Below are 25,516 nucleotides of genomic sequence, written 5' to 3'. Positions count from 1 at the left end.
TTCAGGAATGTGAGGAATTCACAGAAATTGTTTTTTTTTTTTTTTTAAGATTTTATTTGTCAGAGAAAGCTGAAGCAGGAGGGTCAGTAGGCAGAGGGAGAAGCAGGCTTCCTGCTAAGAAAGGAGCTGGATACAGGACTTGATCTCAGGACCCTAGGATCATGACCGAGTCAAAGGCAGACGCTTAATCAACTGAGCCATCCAGGTGCCCCTGAAGTACTTGATTTCATAAATTAACACTTTTTCACAGTGCTGGGCTCTTAGTTAATGGAAGGAATGCATACCTACAAAACAACTAAATTAAATAAGACTACTACAGGGGAAGCTCTTAGTAAAATGCCTAGCACAAAATGAGCTCTGAAAAATGTCAGGTTTTTAGAGGTGCCTGAGTTGTCTCAGTTGGTGGAGCATGCAACTCGTGATCTTGGGGTTGTGAGTTGGAGCACCACAATAGGGGTAGAGATTACTTAGTAAAAAAGTCACTATTATTATAGGTACTATTAAATGGGTAACTTATGTAAAGATTTTAAATGCTAGCAAAGTCTACATGTTGAAATGTATTTGGTGTACAGAGGGAAAAAAGTTAAAGCTAAACTCTTTGCCAATAGACAAAAACATTTTTTTTTGACAAAAACATTTTTAAGTGTTCCATTTCTTTTAAAGATTTATTCATTTCATATAGAGAGAGCACAAGAAAGAGCGGGTGGAGGGGTGGCGTGCAGAGGGAAAGATAGAATCCTAAAGCCGACTCCTGGTGGATCAGGGAGCCCAATATGAGGCTCAAACGCAGGACCCTGAGACCATGAGCTGAGCAAAAATCAAGAGTCTGCCACTTGACTAAGACATCCAGTCACCCCAAAGCGCTCCATATTTAAGTGGGCTATTCATATTTTTTCTAGAACAAGCCTATATAATTGTTTCCCCTTTCTATATGGAAATATCAAAAATATTACAAGCAGAGGCGCCTGGCCGGCTCAATCAGTAGAATATGTGGGTCTTGATATCAGGCTTGTGGGTTCGAGCCCCATACTGGGTGTAGAGATTACGTAAAAATTGTAAAAAGAATACATACGTTACAAGCAAATGCACCTTTCACCTTACAAATAAGGAGATACAGGCTAAACTGTCAAACTCAAACAAGAGCTTGGACTAGATACTGGAATTCTGAACTCCAGGTTCCCTACTATACTATCTTGGCAAAATAATCTAGCCTCTCAAGGCTAGGTAAAGACAAAATAGAATTGTGCCTTTCTAGGTGAAGTCTTTCAATTCAATTAAGATTTCCTTATAACCCAATTTATACCTCTTAAAAGATGTTCAGTTTCCACCACGAAATGAATACTTTTTTTTAAGTGAATACTTTTTTTTTAGTGCATTTTTTTTTTTTTTTAGTAATCTCTACACCCAAAGTGGGACTCACAATCACAACCCCAAGATCAAGAGTCGAATGCTGTTCCCAAAGAGCTAGCCAGGCACCCCAGAATGAGTACTTTTTTTAAAGGCAGAAAGCATGCTTAATTAAAGTGAACTTACTCTATTTTCTCTTTTCCTGCAATTTGTTTCATTGTTTTCTCCTGGTGGTTGGGGGTGGGGTGGGGCAGGGAATAAAGTATTCTAGAGGCAACAATAGTGTCAGAGGACAGAGCTCCCTCTCCTTCCTCCTCAGAGCTTCACAACTCAGCTTTGTGAGTTTTGTTTCCAGAAAGACCTCCCACAGAGCCAGTATCTACAACTTGCAAGATGGTCAAAGCCTGCTGGGCAGGACCAACATAACTGAAGTACTTTCTTGTGCCCAGGAAATTTTGGCTTACATATTTTCATTATGGCATATATTGTACTGTTAAAACATTCCTGCAGAATCCCATAATATAATTAAGAGAAAAATGTATCTTCATAATTTATCCAATTGTGGATCAGTCATACACAGCAATCATTATCATAGACATTGAACAAAAGTGTACACAAATGAGCACATTGTACTGTGAAAGGAAAAAATGAAAAAACCGGTAAGCCAGAATACAATTTCTAAAGCCTTGAAAGCTGAGAAGGCAATTTACACCATAAGGAAAATTCTCTTATTTCTGTACTATTTGGAATCCTAATATGGTACACCCTTTCTGATTACTAACACCTGTTTTTTTTAACCAGAAGACAAATGTTTAGGTTTGTCCACACAAACATAGTAAAAGGAAAAACTGCATTTTAAAAACCATATGTTGGGGCACCTGGGTGGCTCAGTGGGTTAAAGCCTCTGCCTTCGTCTCAAGTCATGACCTCAGTATCCTGGGATCCAGCCCCACATCAGGCTCTCTGCTCTGTGGGGAGCCTGCTTCCTCCTCTCTCTGCCTGCCTCTCTGCCTACTTGTGATCTCTGTCTGCAAATAAATAAATAAAATCCTTAAATCAAAAAAAAAAAAAAACCATATGTTAGCTTTTGTTTCATTTCTTTAAATATTTATATTAAATATGTAACTAGAGTGCTTGGTTTGCCCAAAATAAGTATCATTTTCAAATCTGGCAAATTTCAAAAATGTTCTTTCAGAACACCAAAGGCAAATTAATATTCACAGTGTAGGATCATAAGATGTATAGAGGAAAATCAGACTGGAAAAATAGGTTCTGGTCAAAATAAGTAGGGAAGGGGCGCCTGGGTGGCTCAGTGGGTTAAAGCCTCTGCCTTTGGCTCAGGTCATGATCTCAGGGGCATTGAATAGAGCCCCCGCATTGGGCTCTCTGCTCAGCAGGGAGCCTGCTTCCTCCTTTCTCTCTGCCTTGCCTCTCTGCCTACTTGTGATCTCTCTCTATCAAATAAATAAATAAAATCTTTGGGAAAAAAAAAAGTAGGCAACAGGAATGGTTCACTTCATTCTTTTTCCTTTCTTTCTTTCTTTTTTTTAAAGTAATCTCTACCCCCAACCTGGGGCTTGAACCTACAACCCTGAGATCGAGTCGCACGCTCTACCAACTGAGTCAGCCAGGCACCCCAGTCTACTTCATTCTTTATTTCATTCCTTTATTTAACAAATATTTATAGAGTTCCCAATGAGCAAAAAACTGGGTAAATGCTGTGGAGAAAGCAGAAATGCTCCAAAATTTATAAAGTATGGCTTGAGCTATTCAAATAACTCTAGCACTAATTTCTCAATTTCATTGCTAAAGTATCTACAATCTTTGTTTTGATACCCAAAACAAAAGAGAAAATAGAAGTAATTATCCCAATACCTCAATTTAAAAAAAATATATTTTATTTATGTATTTGACAGAGATCACAAGAAGACAGAGAGGCAGGCAGAAAGAGAGGAGGAAGCAGGATCCTGGCACAGCAGAGAGCCCCACGCGGGGCTTGATCCCATGGGATCATGACCGAAGCCAAAGGCAGAGACTTTAACCCACTGAGCCACCCAGGCACCACCCCCCCATACCTCAATTTTTTAAAAACCCTACCTCTGTCTGAATTACTTGTTGTCCTCATTTTAGTTACAGAAATCTTTTCATCAGGCCTCTTCAAAAGAGTGCTTTTAGAAAAGAGATCTGCAGTGATTTTCAGTAACCCATATACTTTTGCACTGCAAACCAGTACACATATTCAAATATATTTATAACATGTAAAATAATTAACAAACAACACTTATCTCTGCTATGTGCAATGTGCTGGATAGATTTTATTCTTTTCTGTTTTTCTTAGCCCAACATGGGGCTTGAACCCAGAACCCCAAAATCAAGAGTTGCATGCTCTACCACTGAGCCAGCCCCAGGTGCCCCTATTCTGTTTTTTCTTTCTTTTTAAATTGCTAGTGGCAACTCATTAGATTGACTTCACACCTCACTAATTGCTCGTGGCCAATAGTTGAAAAACGCTGCTCCCAGTCTGTCCTTTAGAAATGAAGAAGCAAAGTAGTAGTGCTCAGAATAGAAACATGGTCAACAGTGCACACCTTCTGTCCAACAAATTGATAGATCTCAAAGCCCTCCAGAATTAAGTCTCTGGGACAAAAAAGGCCTGTGATTGCTCAACCCTTTGACCATGAAGCCACATGCCCTGTGGAGGATAAGGAAAAATCTTCTGGAGAACAGAGCTGGAGCATCCAGACAGACTGACCAAGAAATTCACACTGCAGGACTGGGAGTCATCCTTGTCCCGCTGAGGAAGATATATGCTATGAACTGACTGAACTCCTGACATCCTATTTTCCCTCCACATTATGTAGTGGGTGCAGGGACGTTTGGCCTTGTGCTTCCAGATCATGGAGATTTACTCTGGACCAGACCAAAAGGAATTCGTATCACTCAAAAATTCCAAGCTAGGGCATGCACTTAATTCCTAGCTGAATATCACCTTCTTTCCTGAAGAATACTGAACCGTGGAATCGTATCTCATCCCGATTCCACTTCATCATAGTTTGCAAAACTATCTAGCTAATTAATGGCATCTTCTGCTGTTTTCTACCATTGATACAATTTTCTTCTATTTTAATATTTGATATTTTGATGTAATTTGAGTGGAAGTTAAAAGAATGAGCTCAATGGCTATCTTGAAACAGAAGTAGAGTTGGTTCATTTTAAAGCTTTTATTACTATTTCACTTTTAAAGTTCTGTTCTTAATAATTTTAATAATTTTTCAATTTTAAAAAAATTAGATCTAGACCCAATATGGGGCTTGAGCTCATGACCCCAAGATCAAGAGTCATATGCTCTAGGGGTGCCTGGTTGGCTCAGTGGGTTAAGCATCTGCCTTTGGCTCTGGTCATAATCTCAGGATCCTGGGATCGAGCCCTGTATCGGGCTTTCTGCTCAGCAGGGAACCTTCTTCCTCCTCTCTGCCTGCCTCTCTGCCTACTTGTGATCTCTGTCAAATAAATAAAATATTTTTTTAAAAAACTATTTTAAAAAAAGAGTCACATGCTCTATTGACTGGGTCAGCAAGGCGCCCCCTGTTCTTAATATTTTAATTTTTAATCTTGCATTTTTAATTTTCTTCAGTCTTTTTATAAATTTGCATTACTTGGGGAACGTGGGTCGCTCAGTTGGTTAAGCATCTGCCTTCAGCTCAGGTCATGATCCCAGGGTCCTGGGATAGAGCCCCACATCAGGCTCCCTGTTCAGCAGAGAAATCTGCTTCTCCCTTTCGCTCTGGCCCTCCTCCTGCTTGTGCTCTCGCTCTCTCAAATAAATAAAATCTTTTTCAAAAATTTGCATTACTTTCTTCCTGTGACTTGCCTTCATTGAAACAGTTGCATGGTAATGGCATTAGGGAAGCTCCAAACCACTGATGGGATTCAGGACACACTATCCCAAAAATGGCACCTTGGCAGAGTGAACATTTTATGCTGAAGGAGTCTGGAAAAACAGCCAGAGTAAGAAGATATTTTGATCTCCCTCCCTTGTCCTTCTTCCCTGAAACTGATGATAAAATCCTCCTAAGAGAAGTGCCTTCCTTACAGCTGGAGGTCTGTTTCTTCAGGTCTTTATTTCCTTATGTAAGTTCTCATGTCGCATAAAACTTGTATTAAATCAATTTATATCCTTTTCTCCTGTTACTTTGTCTTTATCGGTTTAATTTTCAGACCCAGCCAGGAACCCCAAGAAAGTAGAGGAAAATTTTTCCTCCCCACACCACAAAGATGAGTCTGGAAACCATATCCACCCCAGCTATCCCAGCAGTAGCTGGGCTCCTCAGTATATCTGCCATCCCTACTAATGGTGGCTTACGTAATAACGATTCTGCTGGTGCCCTAGAATTCTGAAGTGCTGGTATTTCTTGGCTTCCTGAATCATGTTGTTTCTTTGAAAAGTCACTGTTCAAATCAATGCCCTGTACAACCATTGTATTTAGGGCAAACTGTCAACAAAATGCCCCTTGACAACACATGGAGACTCAAATCTCAAAGATGCAAATGTAGGGGAGTGAAATATGTCTCCCCAAAATTCGGCTCTTCAGCTTAAGAATTATTATCTTGAGCTGGGTTTTTTCGTTGTTTTGTTTTGTTTTCAAGACTTTATTTATTTATTTATTTGTCAAAGTGAGAGAGCACAGCAGGGGGAGCAGCAGAGAGAGAAGCAGGCTTCCCGCTGAGCAAGGAGCCCTCAATACCAGGACCCTTGCTTGTATCAAGACCTGAGCCAAAGGCAGATGCTTAACTGACAGAGCTACCCAAGCACCCCTTAAGCTGGTTATTTGTAAGAAACTGCAGAGATTGGAGAAGTTCTAAAAACCAGGTAAAAGTTACTCTTTTGTAAGAACAATTTACATTTATAAGGGAAATCTCCATTTGTAAAGATGTCTCTCTCTCTCTCTCTGAAAAACCACCTTACCGTTGTTTACTGTGCCTTTCAGGGTAACTTCTCATAACTGGCCTCCCTGTCCCCCAACATCTTCTAGCCTTTACCTGGAGATGTTACTTAAGGGGATGGCCAATTCGGGAGCTACTCAGTTTTCCTTGGTATCTCCCAGGTATATAGGAGGTATACATGTTAATAAACTTCTCTTTTGTTTTTCTTCTGTTAGTCTGTCTTGTTACATGTGTATCAGCCAAGAACCTAGAAGAGTAGAGGGAAAATTATTTTTCTTTCCCCCTACAAACCTCACCTTGATGAGTAACCAAATGATGCTGGAGAAATCCAGAAGATAAAATTCTTAGCACATTATCTGCTTGCCTCAGATGTGGTTAATTCTCCTAAGCAGGTTTTGCAAATGTACCAGGCCAGTATGAGGTACTGACTGGGATCTTTACTATTCTCAGTTACCTAAGAGAGCAGGAATAAATAAGAGATGATGAGGTAATGTTGGGGTTTGGCGCAAACGGTCAAGAAAGAATTCTTGAGATGTCTTCAATGCAAAAAGGTGGTTTTATTAAAGCATGGGGATAGGACCGTGGGCAGAAAAAGCAGCACTGAGGCAGTGAGGGGTGGTGATTATATATTTTCAAGTTTGGAGCGGGGATAGGGACATTTTAAATCTATATGGAATTTTGAAAGGTTTCCAGGACCATGAAGGGGCTAGCCATTGTTAGGAAAAGGGCATTTATTACTGTCCAGTAAAACCTTAGTCATGAGATCCTTCAGATGTGTATCAGTGGACTATATGCTTAGGAGATGATTGCCAACATATATCTTGGCGGGGTAGAGATAAAGTTTCCAAAGGAATTTTTTCTTTTTTTAAGATTTTTATTTATTTATTTGACAGAGAGAGATCACAAGCAGGCAGAGAGGCAGGCAGAGAGGAAGGGAAGCAGGCTCCCTGCTGAGCAGAGAGCCCGATGCAGGGCTCCATCCCAGAACCCCGAGATCATGACCTGAGCCGAAGGAAGAGGCTTAACCCACTGAGCCACCCAGGCGACCCCAAAGGAATTTTTATATGTTAAATAAGACTTACAACATCCTGGAAGTCAGGATAATGTTAAACCAAGATTGCCTTTTGCCCTTAGCAAGGTATTAATGTCAAGGCAGCTGATTTCCTAGAGGAATGTCACTCTGCCTGTTTCAAGGACTTGTTAATGGGCTGTGAGTAGTATGAAAATTTTATTTTTTTTTTCATTTGCTTTTGAAAATTATCAAGAAATAGCAGAACTATTGAGATCAGTGGCCCTGATTTCTCTTTGAGTCAACTTTTTTTACAACGGCATTTCTGGCAGCAGATTCCCCAGGCTTTCCCAGTGGTGAGAAAGACCAAGCTGATTTAGGTTTCAGGACCCAAAGGAATAAGAGGTCTTGGAATAAGGAAGAGTTCAACAGTTAGAATTTGTGGAGTAGCAACCATCCTTTCCTTCTCCTGTTCACACAGGGGAGGAAGATTTAACATTAGCACTCCACTCCCTTTTCCATAAGACTGAGAATGCCATATATCCTGTTTCCACTAAGTTAGGAAATAGTGATTATCTCTTTTCTGATGTTTGCTAAGCTACAGAGCCTTCTAGCACTTCATTTACCTGAGACAAGGAGAAAGAAGCATGATCAAAAGAGGGAAGCAAGAAAGACTGCCTGGAGAATCACCTCCATTCCCACCACTTAGTCTGAGGATACATGAGTTTCCAGGGTGCCTAGGTGGCTCAGGCAATTGAGTGGCTGAGGCCCAGGTCATCATCTCAGGGTCCTGGAATTGAGCCCCACGTTAGCATCAGGCCCCCCACTCAGCAGAGAGTCAGCCTCTCCCTCTACCCGTCCCCCAACTCATGCACACCCATGAGTTCTCCCTCTCAAATGAATAAAATCATTAAAAAAAAAAATGCATGAGTTTCCTGTAACTTGAATCGACACCATGGAAAGTGGCAGGACTAAAGTCAACTCGTAATACTCCCCACAACACATACCCATGAGTGGAGTGATTAAGCCCCGTCACGTTCCACAATTAAACTTATGTGTCCTTCCCATCCCAGGTGGTGGGGATCCAAGAGTAAAAGGCTGTGGACTAAACAGCCTTGGGAGTTAAGCAGGTAGGGAGAGAAAGAGGTAAGAATCTCTCATGCCAGGGGACTATGATAGGGAGCCCCTACAGAGCCCTCAAAAAATAACCATGACCAAATGTGCTGGAGAAGAACCAGCATTTGGACACCTGTCTCATGAATGGAACTAACAAATGTCAAAACAAAAAAGGGAAATGTAAGCAAAATGTAAGGAGACTTCAGTTGTGTATTTTCTAAGTGTTGTGGGAATATGCTTTTAGCTGCCAAATAATGACAGTGCTGAGTCACGTATGTATGGGAATAGTTTTCATTCTTCTCCCAAGTTTTGTCCACCATTAATTATAATAAAGCTAATGTTGCTTTCAACATTTCATAATAAGAAGTATGACTAGAAAATAACAAATAAATAAAACCCAAAAGAGGAAATGTGAGACTAAAAGAATACAGATTGAAAGGGGCCATAAGAAATCCAATGATTTAGAAAAAACAGTAAGAACTAAATTTATTTGATAGGAATATATTTTTTAAAAAATAAACAGATCTAGATACCCAGGATACTGAAAGGAAAGAAGGCCAAGGGAAAAAGGCAGCCATAGACCCCGTTGTTTTGAAGATAGGAAATCAAGACGTAAATCCTTTATTTGAGAAAGGCAAAAAAATCCTAAGCTTTGGTCAGAAATTCTGCCTAAATTTAGGACTTTTCTATTTTTTTCAGATGACCCTATTATAACTGTCTCATATAAAAAAGATCTTGCCTCTATAACTATATAGCTCACCTTGTCCTTGGACGATCAAACAAGCTATCTACAAGAAAGACCAGAGACAAAAGGCAGAAAAGCAGACCTTGCTGACCCCGAAGAAAGCTGCTGGCCAATGGAATTCCTCCTAGCCTTCAAGTACGTGTTAATACTGCTACTACCTAAGTGGGGGACAAGGACATTCAGAAAATGGTGACTGCACACAACAGGAGTCCCGCTGGTCTCTTTTTCTTCTTGTCTATCTTGTCCCTAAAATCATGGTTTCCCTACTGACTATAATCAAGGCAAAGGTTAGAACAAGTCATTTCATATAGTCCACAAAAAGACCTGTACCAGCTTCACTTTCACATAGCTTATCTGGAAAGACAATGCTGCAGGGACTGCGTTGGCAGACGTCATCAGAACTGATGACCGTGATAACTGTGATGAGATCTGACATCATTGGGAGGTAAACCAGAAAAGCAGCAGGCCCATGAGCTTGCCACAGACCTAGTTTTAAATGTACTCTGTTAACTTCTCTGTTGAGAGAAATAGAACATCCCCTTAAAACAAGAAAAGCTATTGAGGTATGAGACCCAGGGAATAAAAGCTAGGATATACCATCCTATCCTACCCCAAAGGCAATGAAATAAAATCACAAGAACAAAAATCTGTGGCAGATTTGAGGCCTTACTAAAAGTAAATGTTGTTTAATTAGGAAATGTTGGGAAATTTACTTTATGTTTTCACCAGCAGTCCAGGAGTGGCAATAAGCTTCTCGTGCTGTATGACTGATTCTAACAGATGTCAACTCTTCGGACCATGTGGTACCTCTGACATTGTCAGCATCACAGATCATTAAGAGAACCTTCTATAGACATGGCAGATGTTCGTGGATTATCACTGGTGTTATAAAAATAGCCTGTAATGTTAGGATGATTTTAGCAGCAAGTATATGTATATATCAGATCCTCAGACCAATTCAAATTGGCTTTAAAAACAAAGAAATTTACCATGTTACATGAGGAACTGGGATTCAAGATACTTCAAAGATCGGCCACTTTAGGGGCTCAACAATGTCCTAAGCATTCCTATTCTTTCTATCTTGGGGGCTGCCATCCTCAGCACATTGCTTTTCGTCCTTATAATTATCCTCACGATTCTGTCCAGAGGGTTATTCCCTTCATCTAACAACAAGTAGAAATTAGCCGTTCCTTATTACTAAAAATGGGTTAGGTGACCTTCTCGTGTAGCTTTGCCCCACATTCATAGGTAGTTAGAAAGCAGTTAAGGGAAAAAAGTAGCCTCAGGCATGATGTATAAAGAGTTAGTTTATTACAAGTAATCAAAATCTGATTGATCAAAATCAATCAAAACTGGAAAAGTCAACAAATATTCTCTTTCAACAAAAATTAAATATGGATACCGAAAATAACTAAAATAACAGTGTCCAACAGTTAAACTCTCTCTTCAAATATTAGCACTACAGGTATACATCCTTTATCCTGGTGACTTTATAGAGTATTTCATTTTTCCTAAAAGCATATTACATTAATTACAACTTGCTTAAATTATTCTATTACATTTAGAACAATCATCTCTTATTTAAATACCATCAGAGTGCAACTTAGATCATTCAGAGAAATTTCCATTTCAACTCAATGAAAACATCTACATATTTACATATTTTACTCTTTTCTGAGTGGGTCACCTCCAGACCCCTTGCAATAGTTCACCCTTTTCTACGAAAGTGTATGCGATTCATAAGTTCTCTGAACTTCAATATAAAGGAGTAGTTATTTATGTTGTCTTTCCATGTTTCATAAGTCCTTCTAAATTTCTCATAATAACTTTCTTTTTTCAAATTGAAATCTGATCCAATTTTTTTAAAATAACTGTCTTTTTTCCATATTTCTCTCCAGGAGCCTTTGAATTTTTCCAAATAACTTTCTTCAGATTCTTCCTTCCATATTCCTTCTCTTTTTTTTACGGCTGTTAATTCAGCTTTAAGTAAGTTTCTGTGAATTGTCCAATAGATTTTAGAATCATAGTCTAGCCCTTTAACAAGAACAGTTTTGCCAAGGCCTCTTCTCAAAATTTCTTCATTCAGACTCACACTAAAATACCTACCCTTGAATAAAAAATAACGCAGACCAATTACTAAAGAAAATTGCTACTATACCTATAACATCTTCACTTTGACATTTACTTATTTATTTAAATTAAATAATCATCCAGGGGCTCCTGGGTGGCTCCGTCAGTTAAGTGTCTGCCTTTGGCTCAGGTGGTGATCCCAGAGTTCTGGGATGGAGCCCCACATCGGGCTCCCCGCTCAGTGAGGAGTCTGCTTCTCCCTCTACCTCTCCCCCCACCCCTTGTGCTATCTCTCTCATGCTCTCTCTCTCTCTCACACACATACATAAAATATTTAAAAAATAAATAAATAAACCAATTAATTAATTAACTAATTTAATCATCATTCAGAGGGGCACCTGGATGGCTCAGTGGGTTAAGCACCCAGCACTTGATTTTGGCTCAGGTCATGATCTCAGGGTCTTAATATCTAGCCCTGCATCGGGCTTCGTGCTCAGTGCAGTCTGTGAGATTCTCTCTCTCCCACACCCTCTGCCTCTCCCTTCCCTTCACATGTTCTCTCTCTCTTTCTCTAAAAGGAACAGATAAATAAAATATTAAAACAAAAACAAAACAGTCATTTAGCAACTTAGCCTCCAAAGCCAAAAAACATAAAGCAAAGGGCTCTCTAAGAACTTAAAACAGTTAATACTAAATCCAAGAATTTCATTATTAGGAGAGATCCTTGTTCAAAGTCAATTGCCTCTTTTATTTATTTTTTTTAAAAGATTTTATTTATTTATTTGAGAGAGAGAGAGAGTGCAGGAGCACACGAGCAGGGGGAGGGACAAAGGGAGAAGCAGACTTCCCACGGAGCAGGAAGCAGGGAGCAGGGAGCCAGGGAGCCAGGAGCCTAAACCTGGACTGGATCCCAGGCCCCTGAGATCATAACCTGAGCAGAAGACAGCCGCTTAACTGACTGAGTCACCTGGGCACATCTTAATTGCCTCTTCTGTAACATACAGTTCCCCACAAACTCACTGGTCTTCTAACCCAAAGAGATGTAAAAGTAATAAAGTATAAAAAGCTGGTTTCGGTTTGTTTGCTGTTTGGGGGAAATAAGCACACAAAATAAGCAAAACAACAGAAGGCCATAACAAAAGAAACTAAAGGCACACAAATGCAAATTGAACTGAATCACCACTGAACTGTTAGATTAGGTTTCAGAATTCCAGTGTGTAAATACATTTTTTGGCATGTAAATACATTTTTTATTTTTTTAAATATTTTATTTATTTATTTATTTGACAGACAGAGATCACAATTAGACAGAGAGCAGGCAGAGAGAGGAAGGGAAGCAAGCTCTTTTCTGGGCAGAGAGGCGGATGTGGGGCTCGATCCCAGAACCCTGGGATCATGACCTGAGCTGAAGGCAGACGTTTTAACCCACTGAGCCACCCAGACGCCCCAAATACATTTTTAAAAGACTTCCCACAAAATAATTTTTACATGAAAAATAGGCCTGGACCTTGCATCTTCATCCTTTAGGAAATTTCCTTCAAGGAAAACCTCACTTCTAAATGAAATTGGATAAGGGGCTCCTGGGTGGCTCAGTGGGTTAAGCCTCTGCCTTCAGCTCAGGTCATGGTCCCAGGGTTCTTGGATCAAGCCCCGCATCGGGCTCTCTGCTCAGCGGGGACCTGCTTCCTTGCCTCTCTGCCTGCTTGTGATCTTTGTCTGTCAAATAAATAAATAAAATCGTTTTTTAATAAATAAATAAATAAATGAATGAAACTGGATAAATGGGATTTTTTTCCTACTAATTTACAGCATAAAGGAGACCCTGCTGGGGAGGCTGGGTGGCTTAGTCAGTAGACCTAAGACTCTTGATCTTGGAGTTGTGGGTTTGAGCCCTATGCTGGGGGTAGAGATTACTTAATTTTTTTTAAATCTTAAAAAAAAAAAAAAAAAGGAAATCCTGCTTAGTTATTTATATAGCCCTTGTGGGATTTTAACCTAATGAGATTAATTTTAACATTAATAATTTAATAGCTTTCTTAGTCAAGTACTTCACAATTAAATTCTAAAAATGCAAAAACTCCAGGTTTCAAGTAAGAGACATTTTTAGGACTTTCATAAGGAACAAAGTAACCTTTTTTCCCTTAAATGCAGTAACTTTTGGTCATAATAATGAGTTAATAAATACAGTCTTAAAGGATTTATCGTATTTTTCTCAATCTTTTAAATTATAAGAGCTCATTCCCTTAAACCAAAATCAAAATAACTAAAATTCAATCTCACACATTAGTAAATTCAACAAATGCAAATTACCACAGCATGCATATACGGCACAGTTGGGTCACCTAGGAAGTAATATAAGCTAAAGTATTTAAGGCGAAGTATGAGCTCAGGAGCCAGAAAGAGCTGGGTTGAATACAGGCTCTTCCACTTGGTTACCGTGAGTCCTATCTGTAAATGGGAGTAAAAACAATGACTCCATAGGGTGGTTTTGAGGATAAATAAAATATACTTCTCAATTTAAAAGCAAAGATAATGTTTTCTTAGTTAAAAAAAATTATATTTTTTATTTTTTATAATTTATTTACTTATTTATTTTTAAAGATTTTATTTATGGGGCACCTGGGTCAGTTAAGCATCTGCCTTAGGCTCAGGTCATGATCTCAGGGTCCTGTGATCAAGCCTCCTGTCAGGCTCCCAGCTCAGCCGGGAGTCTGAGTCTCCCTCTGCCCCTCCCCCTTCCATATGTATGTGCTTGCTCTCTCAAATAAGCAGAATCTTTTAAAAAAATTTTGCAAAAGATTTTATTTATTTTTTTGAGAGAGAGCATGTATCACAAGGGCCAGCAGGGGGAGAGATGGAGGGAAGCAAGAATATCAAGTAGACTCCCCACTGAGTGCATAACCCAATGCCTGCCTTGATCTCATGACCCTGAGCTCATGACCTGAGCAGAAATCAGGAGTCAGACACTTAAGCTACTCAGCCACCCAAGCTCCCAACATTTTTTTTTTATTTTTAAGTATCTGTATACCCAGCATGGTGATCTAATTCATGATCCCAAGATCAAGAGTCACATGCTCAGGGTGCCTGGGTGGCTCAGTGGGTTAAAGCCTCTGCCTTCAGCTCAGGTCATGATCTCAGGGTCATGGGACTGAGCCCTGCATTGGGCTCTCTGCTCAGTGTGGAGTCTGCTTCCCCCCCCCCCCCCCTGCTTGCCTCTCTGCCTACTTGTGATCTCTGTCAAAAAAATAAATAAAGTCTTTTTAAAAAGTATTGAATCTTTAAAAAAAAAAAAAGAGTCACATGCTCCACCAACTGAGCCCGCCAGGTGCCTGGAGAAGATAATATTTTTGTAAGGTCTCTGGCATCTTTATATATTTTGCATTACCAGTTTACTTTTTATTTATATATTTTTTAAAGATTTTATTTATTTATTTTACAGAGATCACAAGTAGGCAGAGAGAGAGAGGGGGAAGCAGGCTCCCTGCTGAGCAGAAAGCCCGATGTGGGGCTCGATCCCAGGACCCTGAGATCATGACCGGAGCCAAAGACAGAGGCTTAATCCACTGAGCCACCCAGGCACCCCTACTTTTTTTTTTTTTAAGATTTTATTTGTAAGTAATATCTATATCCAACGTGGGGCCTGAACTCACAACTCTGAGATTAAGAGTCGTATGCTCCATTGACTGAGCCAGCCACGAACCCCTACCAGCTTACTTTTAACTCTAAGACACTTCAACCAATCAGTGTTGGATAATTCTTATTTTGAAAGAACTGCATATGACCTGGACATACAGAAATTAATGGGTTTCATCAGGCTTTCTATCAACAGTTCAAAAAGCTCTAAGAATTCAAAATGGTTACAATTTTAATCCCTTTAATGTGAGGTTATTTTTTTCTTCAGATTATTTTTGTTTGTTATATAATAAGGGACTTTATTTATTTATTTAAAAGATTTTATTTATTAATTTGACAGAGACAGAGAGAGCAAGAGAGGAAACACAAGCAGGGGGAGTGGGAGAAGGAGAAGCAGACTTCCCGCTGAGCAGGGAGCCTGGTCAGTCATAATGGTAGGAAAACTCTGAGGCAAAGTCTTTAGTTGACTGATTACTGATCATAAACAGTACTTAAATATTCTTGACTTTACAGTTCAGAGACTGAACACTATTTACTTCAGAAAACACCTCTGCTCTTAGTAGTTTCCAGCTGACAGGGCTCACTCAACAAGCAGTTTCTAATAACAAGGGCAATACACTATACTCATGTATAAGTAAATGTGTAAAGATAATCCTCAAATGAGCAATGTCCGAAGTCATTAATAATTTTAGGTTTCTTTCATGTTCTTAATTTTCCATTTTTCTATAATAAACATATAAATAATATTTAATAACAAAACGTGTATAGTAAACACCTGGTTCACTATACATGATCGCTATGAGTAGCAGTTAAAAAAGACAAAAATTCAGTCCCATTGTAGATTCAAGATTCTAATTAATGATGGTTCTGAACAAATAAAAAGAATAACATACTGTTTGTGATTTCTTCACACTACTTACCTTATTCACTAGAAGATAACAAAAGAGCACTGAATTCTCCTTTCCAAGAAGTTGAAACCATAGCAACTGGGAAGGTTTTAACTCTTTTTGTAACCACACCTTCCCAGTTTCAGTGAGTTCTACTCCTGCCAGTTTAACCAGCAGGACACCACAGGGCTCTTCTAAAAAGGTTAGATAGAAAATTGTCTAGCTTTAATACCATGTTGCAAAAGCAAATTTCAAAGCCACATGCCCCCGCAAAATAACTAAGTATACTATGTTTCTTTATAAACACCCAGACTCTCTAAATGTAGATCTATTTATATCTTTTTCTTTTAAAGCAAGGGAAGCATGTAACATACGAAATAATGTAAAAAACCCATTTCAGTAAGCTCCAGAACAGGATGGAGAAGCCAATATTAACAAATGCATATATAGCAATTTACAGCGCTATCTCAGCATGACCTCTGGAAGCAGGTTCTACTTAATAGTATCCCCAAAACTGTGCAGTGTACAACCTGGACAAACCCAGGTGGTGACTTTGCTGCCTGAGTCCTGAAAAGTCATCACTATTCCAGAGAGAAGAGATTTAAATTATGACAATGTAATTACAATATAACAGATGCTCAATTATTTGTGGAAAGAATGCATAAACGCCTGAATGAAATCCTGAATGGTTGAATAAAAAAAAGGAGGGGGGAATCTGAAGCCAAAATAAATAGTTCCTTGTATTTAAAGCCAAGAGTTTGTACTTTCCCTCACAAAGTTACTAAAACTTAAAATGACATTTTTTGCTATTTTACAAATGAGTTTTAATTAACAAATACTAAAACAGTTGTATTATTCTTGCACTCTACTTACTTTTCCATGAAGATATGATAGGTAAAGTAATAGGAATATGCTCAATTTCTAAGCCATTCTCAGTTATTCGGCGTAATCGTCCACGTAGTTTAACATTCTTCCGTATAAATTCTACTGGAATATCTGAAGAACTTGTAAATTTTGATGTCTGTTGATTTATAAAAAAAAACATTATTATTTTCATTTTAAATTATGTCAAATTATCTTCTAAATATTTAACAAGAAGATATAACCACTGTAAAATTTTAATTTTGTCCTTAATTTTATATTAATATTTTACTTATGATTTAATCGAAGTGTTGGGGGAGCATCTGGCTGGCTCTGTTGGTGGAGCATGCAACTTTTGCCCTTGGGGTTGTGGGTTCGAGGCCCACACTGGGTACAGAGATTATTTAAAAATAAAATCTTTTGGGGAAAAAAAAAACTATGAACACTAAAAATGAAAGTTAGTATTTTAAAAGATCCTGACAACTAGGATGATGGGATAAAATGTAAAAATCTTCCCCTGTACTCCCCAAAACTAATGTAGGATAGAAGAGAATAAACTAACTGTAGGATATATGAAAAAGATAAAGAACTTTTAGTTCATTGTGAACTCAAAATGAAATGAAAGTGTGACAAAAAAAAAAGTACAAACTCCCTCTCCTCTCCACTCCTCACTGCTCCCCACCAAATTCAAACATCAAGCAACATTGTAAGGAACAGGATCCCAAACAAGAAATAAGGAAGTGATTGTTCTAGATCAGGCCCTCATGGGATATACTGTGCTCTCCTGTGTACCACATCTCATAAAAGACTTCAACAACAAACTAGAACAAAACTAGAAGACGAGAAAGAAGATGATAAATGGCCTGGAAACCACATCACATGAGAAAACCAAGAATATCTCACACAGGGGAGGGAAGACTTAGAAGTAGAGAGGGTCATTAAAGATATATCCAATTACTAAATATCTATCCCTTTTTAATTTTAGGCATTTTCATTGAGGATATACATAAAAAGATCTAAGAGTGCCTTGGTGTTTGAGTTTAAGAAATTATTTTTTTTTTAAGATTTTATTTATTTCTTCAACAGATAGAGATGGCAAGTAGGCAGAGAGGCAGGCAGAGAGAGAGAAGGAAGCAGGCTCCCTGCTGAGCAGAGCCCGGGATGCAGGGCTCGATCCCAGAACCCTGGGATCATGATCCGAGCTGAAGGCAGAGGCTTTAACCCACTGAGCCACCCAGGCCCCCCCTGGAGTTTTAGAAATTATTAAGGAGCTAGGGGAAGAAACTGAAATAGAACCCATGATCCTGCTCTCAAGGAATTCACCATCTATGTAAGGAACCTTTAAAGGCAGATCCCATTGCATCCACCTTTTCTGCATCCAATAATCTCTCAACAGCAGATAGTTCAGTGCTATGTTTCTATGACATAACAGGCATTAACAATATACATAAAACCAGAATACAACTGCAGAGCAATATATAAGTAGGTTTAAGATAAGCAATGTATAAGTGGGTCCCGGGGTGGCTCAGTCAGTTGGGCATCTGCCTTCAGCTCAGGTCATGATCCCAGGGGCCTGGGATCCCGCCCCACATCAGGCTCTCTGCTTGGAGAGGAGCCTGCTTCTCCTTCCCTCTGCTTGCCACCACCCCTGCTTGTGCTCTCTTTCTCTGTCAAATAAATAAATAAAGTCTTAAAGAAAAAAAAAAAAAAAGAATAAAGTATAAGTGCTAAAGGGTTCGGCTGCCTGGAGAGTTCAGTCGGTTAAGCATCTGATTTCAGCTTCAGTCATGATCTCAGGGTCATGAGATCAAGCCTTGAGTCAGGCTCCACGCTGGGCATGGAGCCTGCTAAAGATTCTCTTTCTCCCACCCCCTTTACCCTTCCCCCCATTCACTCTCTTTCAAATAAGTAAATAAAGTCCTAAATGCTAAAGGGTCAAAAATGAATAAGAAGATCTGAGGGAGACATCTGTAAAGCAAGTGAATTCTAAACTTGTGAAAAACATCCTGCTCTCTAGAAGAGGCAGAAAGATGATGCCGCTAACGAGAACACTGTCCCTAAGCCTCAGATGGAGAAGGAAGTGTCCTAAAGGCAAAGAGACAAAAGCTGGAAGCACTATGAAGAGAAAATAGTAAGTGTTTCAAATTCAGGAAGATGAAATTTGGAATCCAGTTCTGCCACATACTAGCTGGATGAAAATTACTTAACTTCTTCAAGTATCCACCTCCTCCATCCATAAAAATTAGGGGTAAGAACATCTCTTTCAGGGCACCTGTACGGCTTCGTTGGCTCAGGTCATGATCTCAGGGTTATGGCATCAAGCTCCATGTCAGGCTCTGTGCTCAGTGGGGAGTCTGCTTGAGATTCTCTCTCTCCCCTGCCCCCCCCACCTCTCCTCTCTCTCTAAATAAATAAACAAACAAAATTTTTAAAAAATACCTGTTTCATATGATTATTTTAAGTATTAAATGAAATTATGTATCTCAAGTGTTTAGCACAGTACTGAACTGAATCATCATTTTTTATTTTTTAAATATGAAATTTGGACTTGTCTACCAGTAGCTGAAAGAATATGAGAGGTTGGTAAACTCAGGAGGAGGAAAAACGGGAGGAAATACAAAAAGAAAGCTGAAGGGGAGCTATTAGGTTCCCTTTGTGGCAGGCCTTTGGTTTAACACATTATCTATTCCCAAGCCTCTTTCTTTTGTCATCATGTACTGTAAGGGATGGAAAACCTAAACGGCTGCTTTCCCAACCTCCTTTCCGAAACCTAGAGGTGACCATATGATAAAAGGATGTAAGCAAAAGTCTACTGAAGGCTTTTGGCAAAACTTTCGTTTTCTTGATAAAAAGGAATATATGTGGCTGGCACCTTCCTTTTCCCTCTTCTCCTGCTTTGAACGTGCATATGCTATGTGGAGTTACAGCAGCCATTCTGCGCCATGAGGAAAGGCACAGAGAATCATACAGACCTAAACTCTCTGTCATTGACCCAGAGACCAATGCCAGCAGCATCCTACCTCCAGAAGTCTTTCGACATGAGGGAAAAAAAGCCTTTTAACTTGGTTAAACTACTGCTACATGGGATTTCTCATACTTGTAGCCTAAGTTCTCCAACTGTTACATAATAAAATTTTTTTTATTATGTAACATAATAATATGTTCCTAATGTTCCAAAATGTTCTTTTTCTACCTCCTTAGCTTGCTCTTCTCACCACTATTCATTATTTTCAAAACTCATAAAACTTAAGAAAAAAAGACACCAGAACTATGGTTTAAGATGAATAACTTCATAACATACTAATATAAATTACTATTAATAAATAAGTAATTTGCATAAATCAATAACATACCTAATATTGTATAACTTAGAACAATCTATAATTGATTTATGTCATTTTTAAGGGCTAACGAGAAGTAATCCCTCAGCATTATTTTTACCAAATTCTTTTTTTAAGATTTTATTTGTTTATTTAAGAGAGAGAGCTAGTCAGAAAGAACATAAGTGGGTTGAGGGGCAGAGGGAGAAGCAGACTCCTCACTGAGCAGGGAGCCACTACAGGGCTCAATTCCAGGATCCTGGGATCATGACCTGAACTGAAGACAGACGCTTAACCGGCTGAGCCACCCAAGCGCCCTTTATTTTTACCTAAATTCTTTTTTTTTTTTTTTAAGATTTTTATTTATTTATTTGACAGAGAGAGATCACAAGTAGGCAGAGAGGCAGGCAGAGAGAGAGGAGGAAGCAGGCTCCCTGCTGAGCAGAGAGCCCGATGCGGGACTCGATCCCAGGACCCCGAGATCATGACCTGAGCCGAAGGCAGCGGCTTAACCCACTGAGCCACCCAGGCGCCCTTTACCTAAATTCTTAATCAGATCATTTAGTATTTTGACAATTTTGAAACCTTCAAAATACATATGTCATGGAACACAGACTGTAAGATAAAGAAAAAAGTGAAATGAAAAGAGCTAAAGCTTCAAAAGTTCCACTCTAAAAATATAAGCTAAATGTGAATGACTTACAAAATCATGGAGGTGTTAAAAGAAAAAAAAAAAACCTATTAGATTATTAGATATAAGGTTAAAAATGAGTTCAAGACACTTAATAAAAAATGGGGGGATAAAAGTCTGACTTTGGAGTCAGAGGGAAAAGGCAGGAGTTGGAAAAGATGTACTATAGTACAGTAAAGCTATGTAGTCAATGATAATATAAAACAATATAGAGATAATAAATGTAAGATATTAATACACACAGAAGCAATAAACTCATTCCAGACTGTAACATGATACTACAATTACACTCAGTGACAAGAATCAGTTACATTAAAAAAAACTTAACAAAGCCTGAATTGTCAAAAGGATTCCATAATATCTATTATTAAAACATTACTGAGAGGCCGAAAAATATGCTAACTAAAAATATAAATTATTTTTGTACATCCCACTTCTTGCTCTGTTCATTAAACAGATCTTACAGATTGCTACAAATTGGAGAAAGTATAAATTATTCAGTGCTAAAGGACATAATTTGACTATAATCTAAAACCACTATACAAAACAGTTTTGAGACATGCCACAACATCTGAAATGCAAATTTAGTGATTACAGCATTCTAGCCAAATAAATCCTTTACAGATTCCTTTTTAAGCGTGAAGAAAAGTGATTATGGAAATAGAGACCGGACAATCACTTTCCATAAAATCCTGCGGATGTGTTGCTTTTAAACCAAGATCTTAAAATAGGTTTGTTGTTCTAAAATAATATTTAAGACTTCTAATATGGATAACAAAATGATACACTGCTTGAGAGAAAAATGGTCTGCAAGTGAGAAAAAAATTAACTGTCTCTTGCTTATCATAGTGCCTTCTTCATTTTTTAACTTACCATCCGAACACTTCTTAGAAGTAACAATGTTCCAGCTACAGCCATTACGGTGCTGATGTTCTTCAGAAAGAGATTAAATGATTAATTCTCATTAGTTGTTATTCATAATAGTAAAAGAACTCATTGGAAGGGGACAAAAAAGACTGACCTCTCTATTAATTGTCCAAATAAGGCACATCCTTCAACTAACGGCCCATTTCTCCCAACAAACTTTAACTGCCCACCTACGCATTAATCTTCCTGCTTTTTCCCCAAACAATCTGGCAGGCACAGTAATTATATATATAATATTGTATTGTTCTCTATTGACTGTTCCTTTTAACCATGAATTCCTTAAATGCATGAATTAGTCTAATACTTCTTGAACAATGTCCACAGTAACTTGCATAACCCTGAGTCTACAGTGGGAATGTAAATGTTTGGTAGAAAACTTTACTATCCAAAGCTTAAAATATAATGCTTTAGATGTATATATGGGAGAACAGTTGGGAAGAACTTATCAATGTTTTTAAAGTGCTTCATTAGAAATAGACTGGGAAACCTAGGTAGCTCAGTTAAGCATCTGCCTGCAGCTCAGGTCCTGATCTGGGACGAAGCCCCACAGGAATCTCTGCTCAGCAGGGACGCCTCTTCTCCCTGTCTCTCTGCCTGCCGCTCCTCCTGCTTGTGCTTGCTCTCTGTCAAGCAGATTAGTAAATAAAATCCTTTAAAAAAACCCCAACAACAACAACACTGAAATAGACCTAAAAAAGTTTAATTAAAAAATAAGAACCTGAGACTCCCGCAACAAGCATGATAATCTAACATGTTTTCCTTCAAGAAATACAACTAGGTATATAAGAAATGAAGCTGAAAATATACCCAAAGAAATGAAGATGCTAAGATTGCTCTAAGTGAAGTAAAGGCACTTAGATCCAACTCTGATCTTGCTCTAAACATCAGGCAAACATAAAACAAAGCAGTGAAAACTTTGTAACTACCATCACATAATGCCTTTTATTTGTTCTGTGGATTTCCCATTTGTAAGGAAAAAAGGAAATACACACAAAGATACACCCTGTGATTGGGATATTTGGAATAATGTATCCATGTGCCAATTTTTTAAAATATTTTTTTAAGAGATTTTATTTATTTATTTGATAGAGATCACAAGTAGGCAGAGAGGCAGGCAGAGAGACAGGGGGAAGCAGGATCCCGGCTGAGCAGGGAGCCCAATGCGGGGCTCAATCCCAGAACCCTGAGATCATGACCTGAGCCGAAGGCGGACGTTTAATTGAGCCACCCAGGCATCCCTCCATATGCCAGTTTAAACACCGTTCCCTCGCTCAATCTACTGAAGTCATTTTTTTTTTTTTTTTAATTTGAAACAACCCATGCACCAAATTCTGCTTCACTGGAAGTAGCCAGGCCTTGTCAATTAACACGTGTGTATCTATCATTCATTAATGCCACCCATACCTATCTAGCACTTACTAAGTGGGAGACAATATTCTAGGGGTAAGAGCTACTGTCCTTGGGAAGCAAACAGCCATGGTCCAGGGCCTTGTGGGGCATGACTGCAGAGCCTTTGCAAAACTGATGGTTCTACTCAACTTCTCAGAAGAATTTAACATAGTTACTCATTCTCTCTGAAAATATTCTCTTCCCTTGACTTCTAGGACACCTGGTTTTCCTGATTTTCCTCCTCCTCCTTCACTGTTTCTTTCCAATCTTTGCTGACCTCCTCCTTTTCCCAAATTCTAAACGTTAAGAGAATCCTTCAGGTCCCAGGTCTCAATTCTAGGATTTCAGCAACTCTTCTGACTTGTTCCAAGATGCCATCCAAGCTTTAAACACTAACGTGAGGTTTATGTGGTTCATTCCTAAAGTTCTATGTCCAGTTACGATCTCCCTTCAATGCCAGATTCCTATACCTGGTTGCCTAGATAACATGTAGAACCAGGTTTACAATTCTCATAACCATCTTCAGGTTCACACACGTCCACCTTCAAGTTCACATGTCCAAAGAGTCCTCCAGATTTCTCCAACAAATCACTGACTCGCAAGCCCTCCACAGAAGCAACTTTGACCACGGTCCACCCCTTGATTCCTCTTTCTTTACCTCCCACCCCAAATCAATCACACCATCCCCGGAGGACTAGCCCCAATCTTGTGTCGCCTGGTCACCTAAGATGTCCCACTCTTGGTTGAACTCCAGTGCCCTCTCAATTCATTCGAAACATAAGGCCTCCAGGACCACGTGCCCACCCCCCACCCTTGGTCTCCTGAGCCTCGCTGTCCCCAAACGCTCTCGGGGGGCCGCTGACGCCCCAAGCTGTGTTGCGTCTCAGTCTCGGAGGTGTCCCTAGGGGCCCACCACGGTCCTAGCAGTAATTCGGCAGAGCTGGCCTCCTTGGCCCGCCGCGCCCATCCCACGCAGCCAGCCCAACCGGATCGCACTCCCCCCACCGCCGCCCGTCCCTCGCGACCCTGGCGACGCGACCCTCGGCCCCGCCCGAGCCCCCGCGGTTCCACTGCGCGCGGCCTCCCGCAGCCCGCCTCCCTCAGGCTCGCTCCGCGCGGCCCCGCGCCCACCGCCGGCCCGGCCGGCTGGTTTCCGGTACCCGGACGAGACGCAGGTGGTCGTCGGCCCACTGCGAGACCCGCGCCACCACGTTGGGCGCCGCTGCGTCTCGGTCCGTCGGCGGCGAGGCCGGGGCCTCAGGCCGCCGCGCCATGTTCCCGGCCTCCCGCGAGCCAGCGGCGCGCTCCTCGGGCGGACGGCAGGGGGCGCCGCGCTCCTCGGGCGGAGCGCGCGGATCCAGGCTCCCCGGGCTGTGGCGGCGCAGCGCGCCTACCGACAACCGGGTCCTCGTTTCCCCCACAAGCCCCCCAGGAGTGGACTGACGGCGGCTATGGGTTCCCTCGTCGCCTGTGAGCGGGCCCCCCACTGAGTCGGAGACAGGCGACAGTGACCCACCCCACCCCAGCATTTATGCAGGGGGTTTCCGCCGCGCTGGACTTCTGTGTGGGGCAGGGGCGGGGGGGCTAAAGGCTTCCCAGCGATGCTGGTGGGGAGGCGCGATGATTAGTTCGTGACTTCAGTTAACCCAGCCTTAGTGTGGGTTCCGCATCTGCAATGCAGAAAGGAAATTGAACTAGTACTTCCACTTGTTCCCAAATACAACAAGATGCTTAATGTATTTGAATCGTGCCTTCAAGTTTGCACCGTTGCTTTGTAACCCTAATATCACGTGCTCTAAATTGTCGAACTGTTAACTGATTAAATGTAGAAAGCTATGTTAGTATATTTAGGATATTACTAGTAGCATATATTAGTATTTTTAAGGTTATTTTTTAAGATTTTATTTATTTACTTGACAGAGATCACAAGTAGGCAGAGAGGCAGGCAGAGAGAGAAGAGAGGAGGAAGCAGGCTCCCTGCTGAGCAGGAAAGCCCGATGTGGGGCTCAATGCTAGGACCCTGGGATCATGACCTGAGCCAAAAGCAGAGGCTTTAACCCACGGAGCCACCCAGGCGCCCCTATATTTGTATATTTTTAAACAACATTTAGATGCAGGATAATGTAATGATATGGTAACATTCGTGTAAAAAATTGTGTGTGTGTGTGTGTGTGTGTGTGTGTGTGTACCATGAAAAGCTATGCAAGGAACCTACAACAGTGATTGCCCCTGGGGAGAGGGATTCGGGTAGGAAGGTTTAACTATCTACCAGCTCTTTTAGAACATTTTGCAATGATGGAAATATTTCCATATTCACATGTGGCTAGTGGCTATGATATTGGACTGTGCAAGTATACCGTTGGAAATTTTTTTTTACCTTATGCACATATTACCTTAGAAGTCAAAATGAAGTATGTTGTATTCCTAACACACATTGAGTAGTACCTTCAAGGAATGTAGTGCCTCAGTACTATATCTAATAGAAAATAAGTAACAGCTAAGACTTAGATCTAACTATGTGCCAGGCACCATTCTAAATAGTTTTCATGTATTAACTCCTTTGATCCTCATAGCAAC

General features: G+C 40.1%; 1 protein-coding gene across 3 annotated transcripts; it reads right to left on the bottom strand.

Moving 5' to 3' along the window:
* Window positions 1-6,120: 6,120 nt before the first annotated feature.
* Window positions 6,121-24,241, bottom strand: C1H3orf33 (chromosome 1 C3orf33 homolog). 3 transcript variants are annotated; one of them, XM_032344164.1, is made up of 5 exons: window positions 24,100-24,241; window positions 21,497-21,556; window positions 16,625-16,772; window positions 15,785-15,945; window positions 6,121-6,538 (listed from the first exon to the last, which is right to left on the bottom strand). In XM_032344164.1, the coding sequence occupies exons 1-5, from the start codon at window positions 24,211-24,213 to the stop codon at window positions 6,527-6,529; spliced, it is 495 nt and encodes a 164-aa protein (XP_032200055.1). In that variant the 5' UTR covers window positions 24,214-24,241; the 3' UTR covers window positions 6,121-6,526. The 3 variants fall into 3 exon arrangements, with proteins under 3 accessions (XP_032200055.1, XP_032200041.1, XP_032200049.1); XM_032344150.1 differs by lacking the exon at window positions 6,121-6,538 and adding an exon at window positions 10,456-11,268; XM_032344158.1 differs by lacking the exons at window positions 6,121-6,538; window positions 24,100-24,241 and adding exons at window positions 10,456-11,268; window positions 23,860-24,082.
* Window positions 24,242-25,516: the final 1,275 nt, after the last annotated feature.

This window comes from Mustela erminea, chromosome 1 (genome assembly GCF_009829155.1).
Source record: "Mustela erminea isolate mMusErm1 chromosome 1, mMusErm1.Pri, whole genome shotgun sequence".
NCBI lineage: Eukaryota > Metazoa > Chordata > Mammalia > Carnivora > Mustelidae > Mustela > Mustela erminea.
The sequence above is the reverse complement of the archived record's forward strand: the minus strand, read 5'-3'. Positions and strand labels throughout refer to the sequence as shown.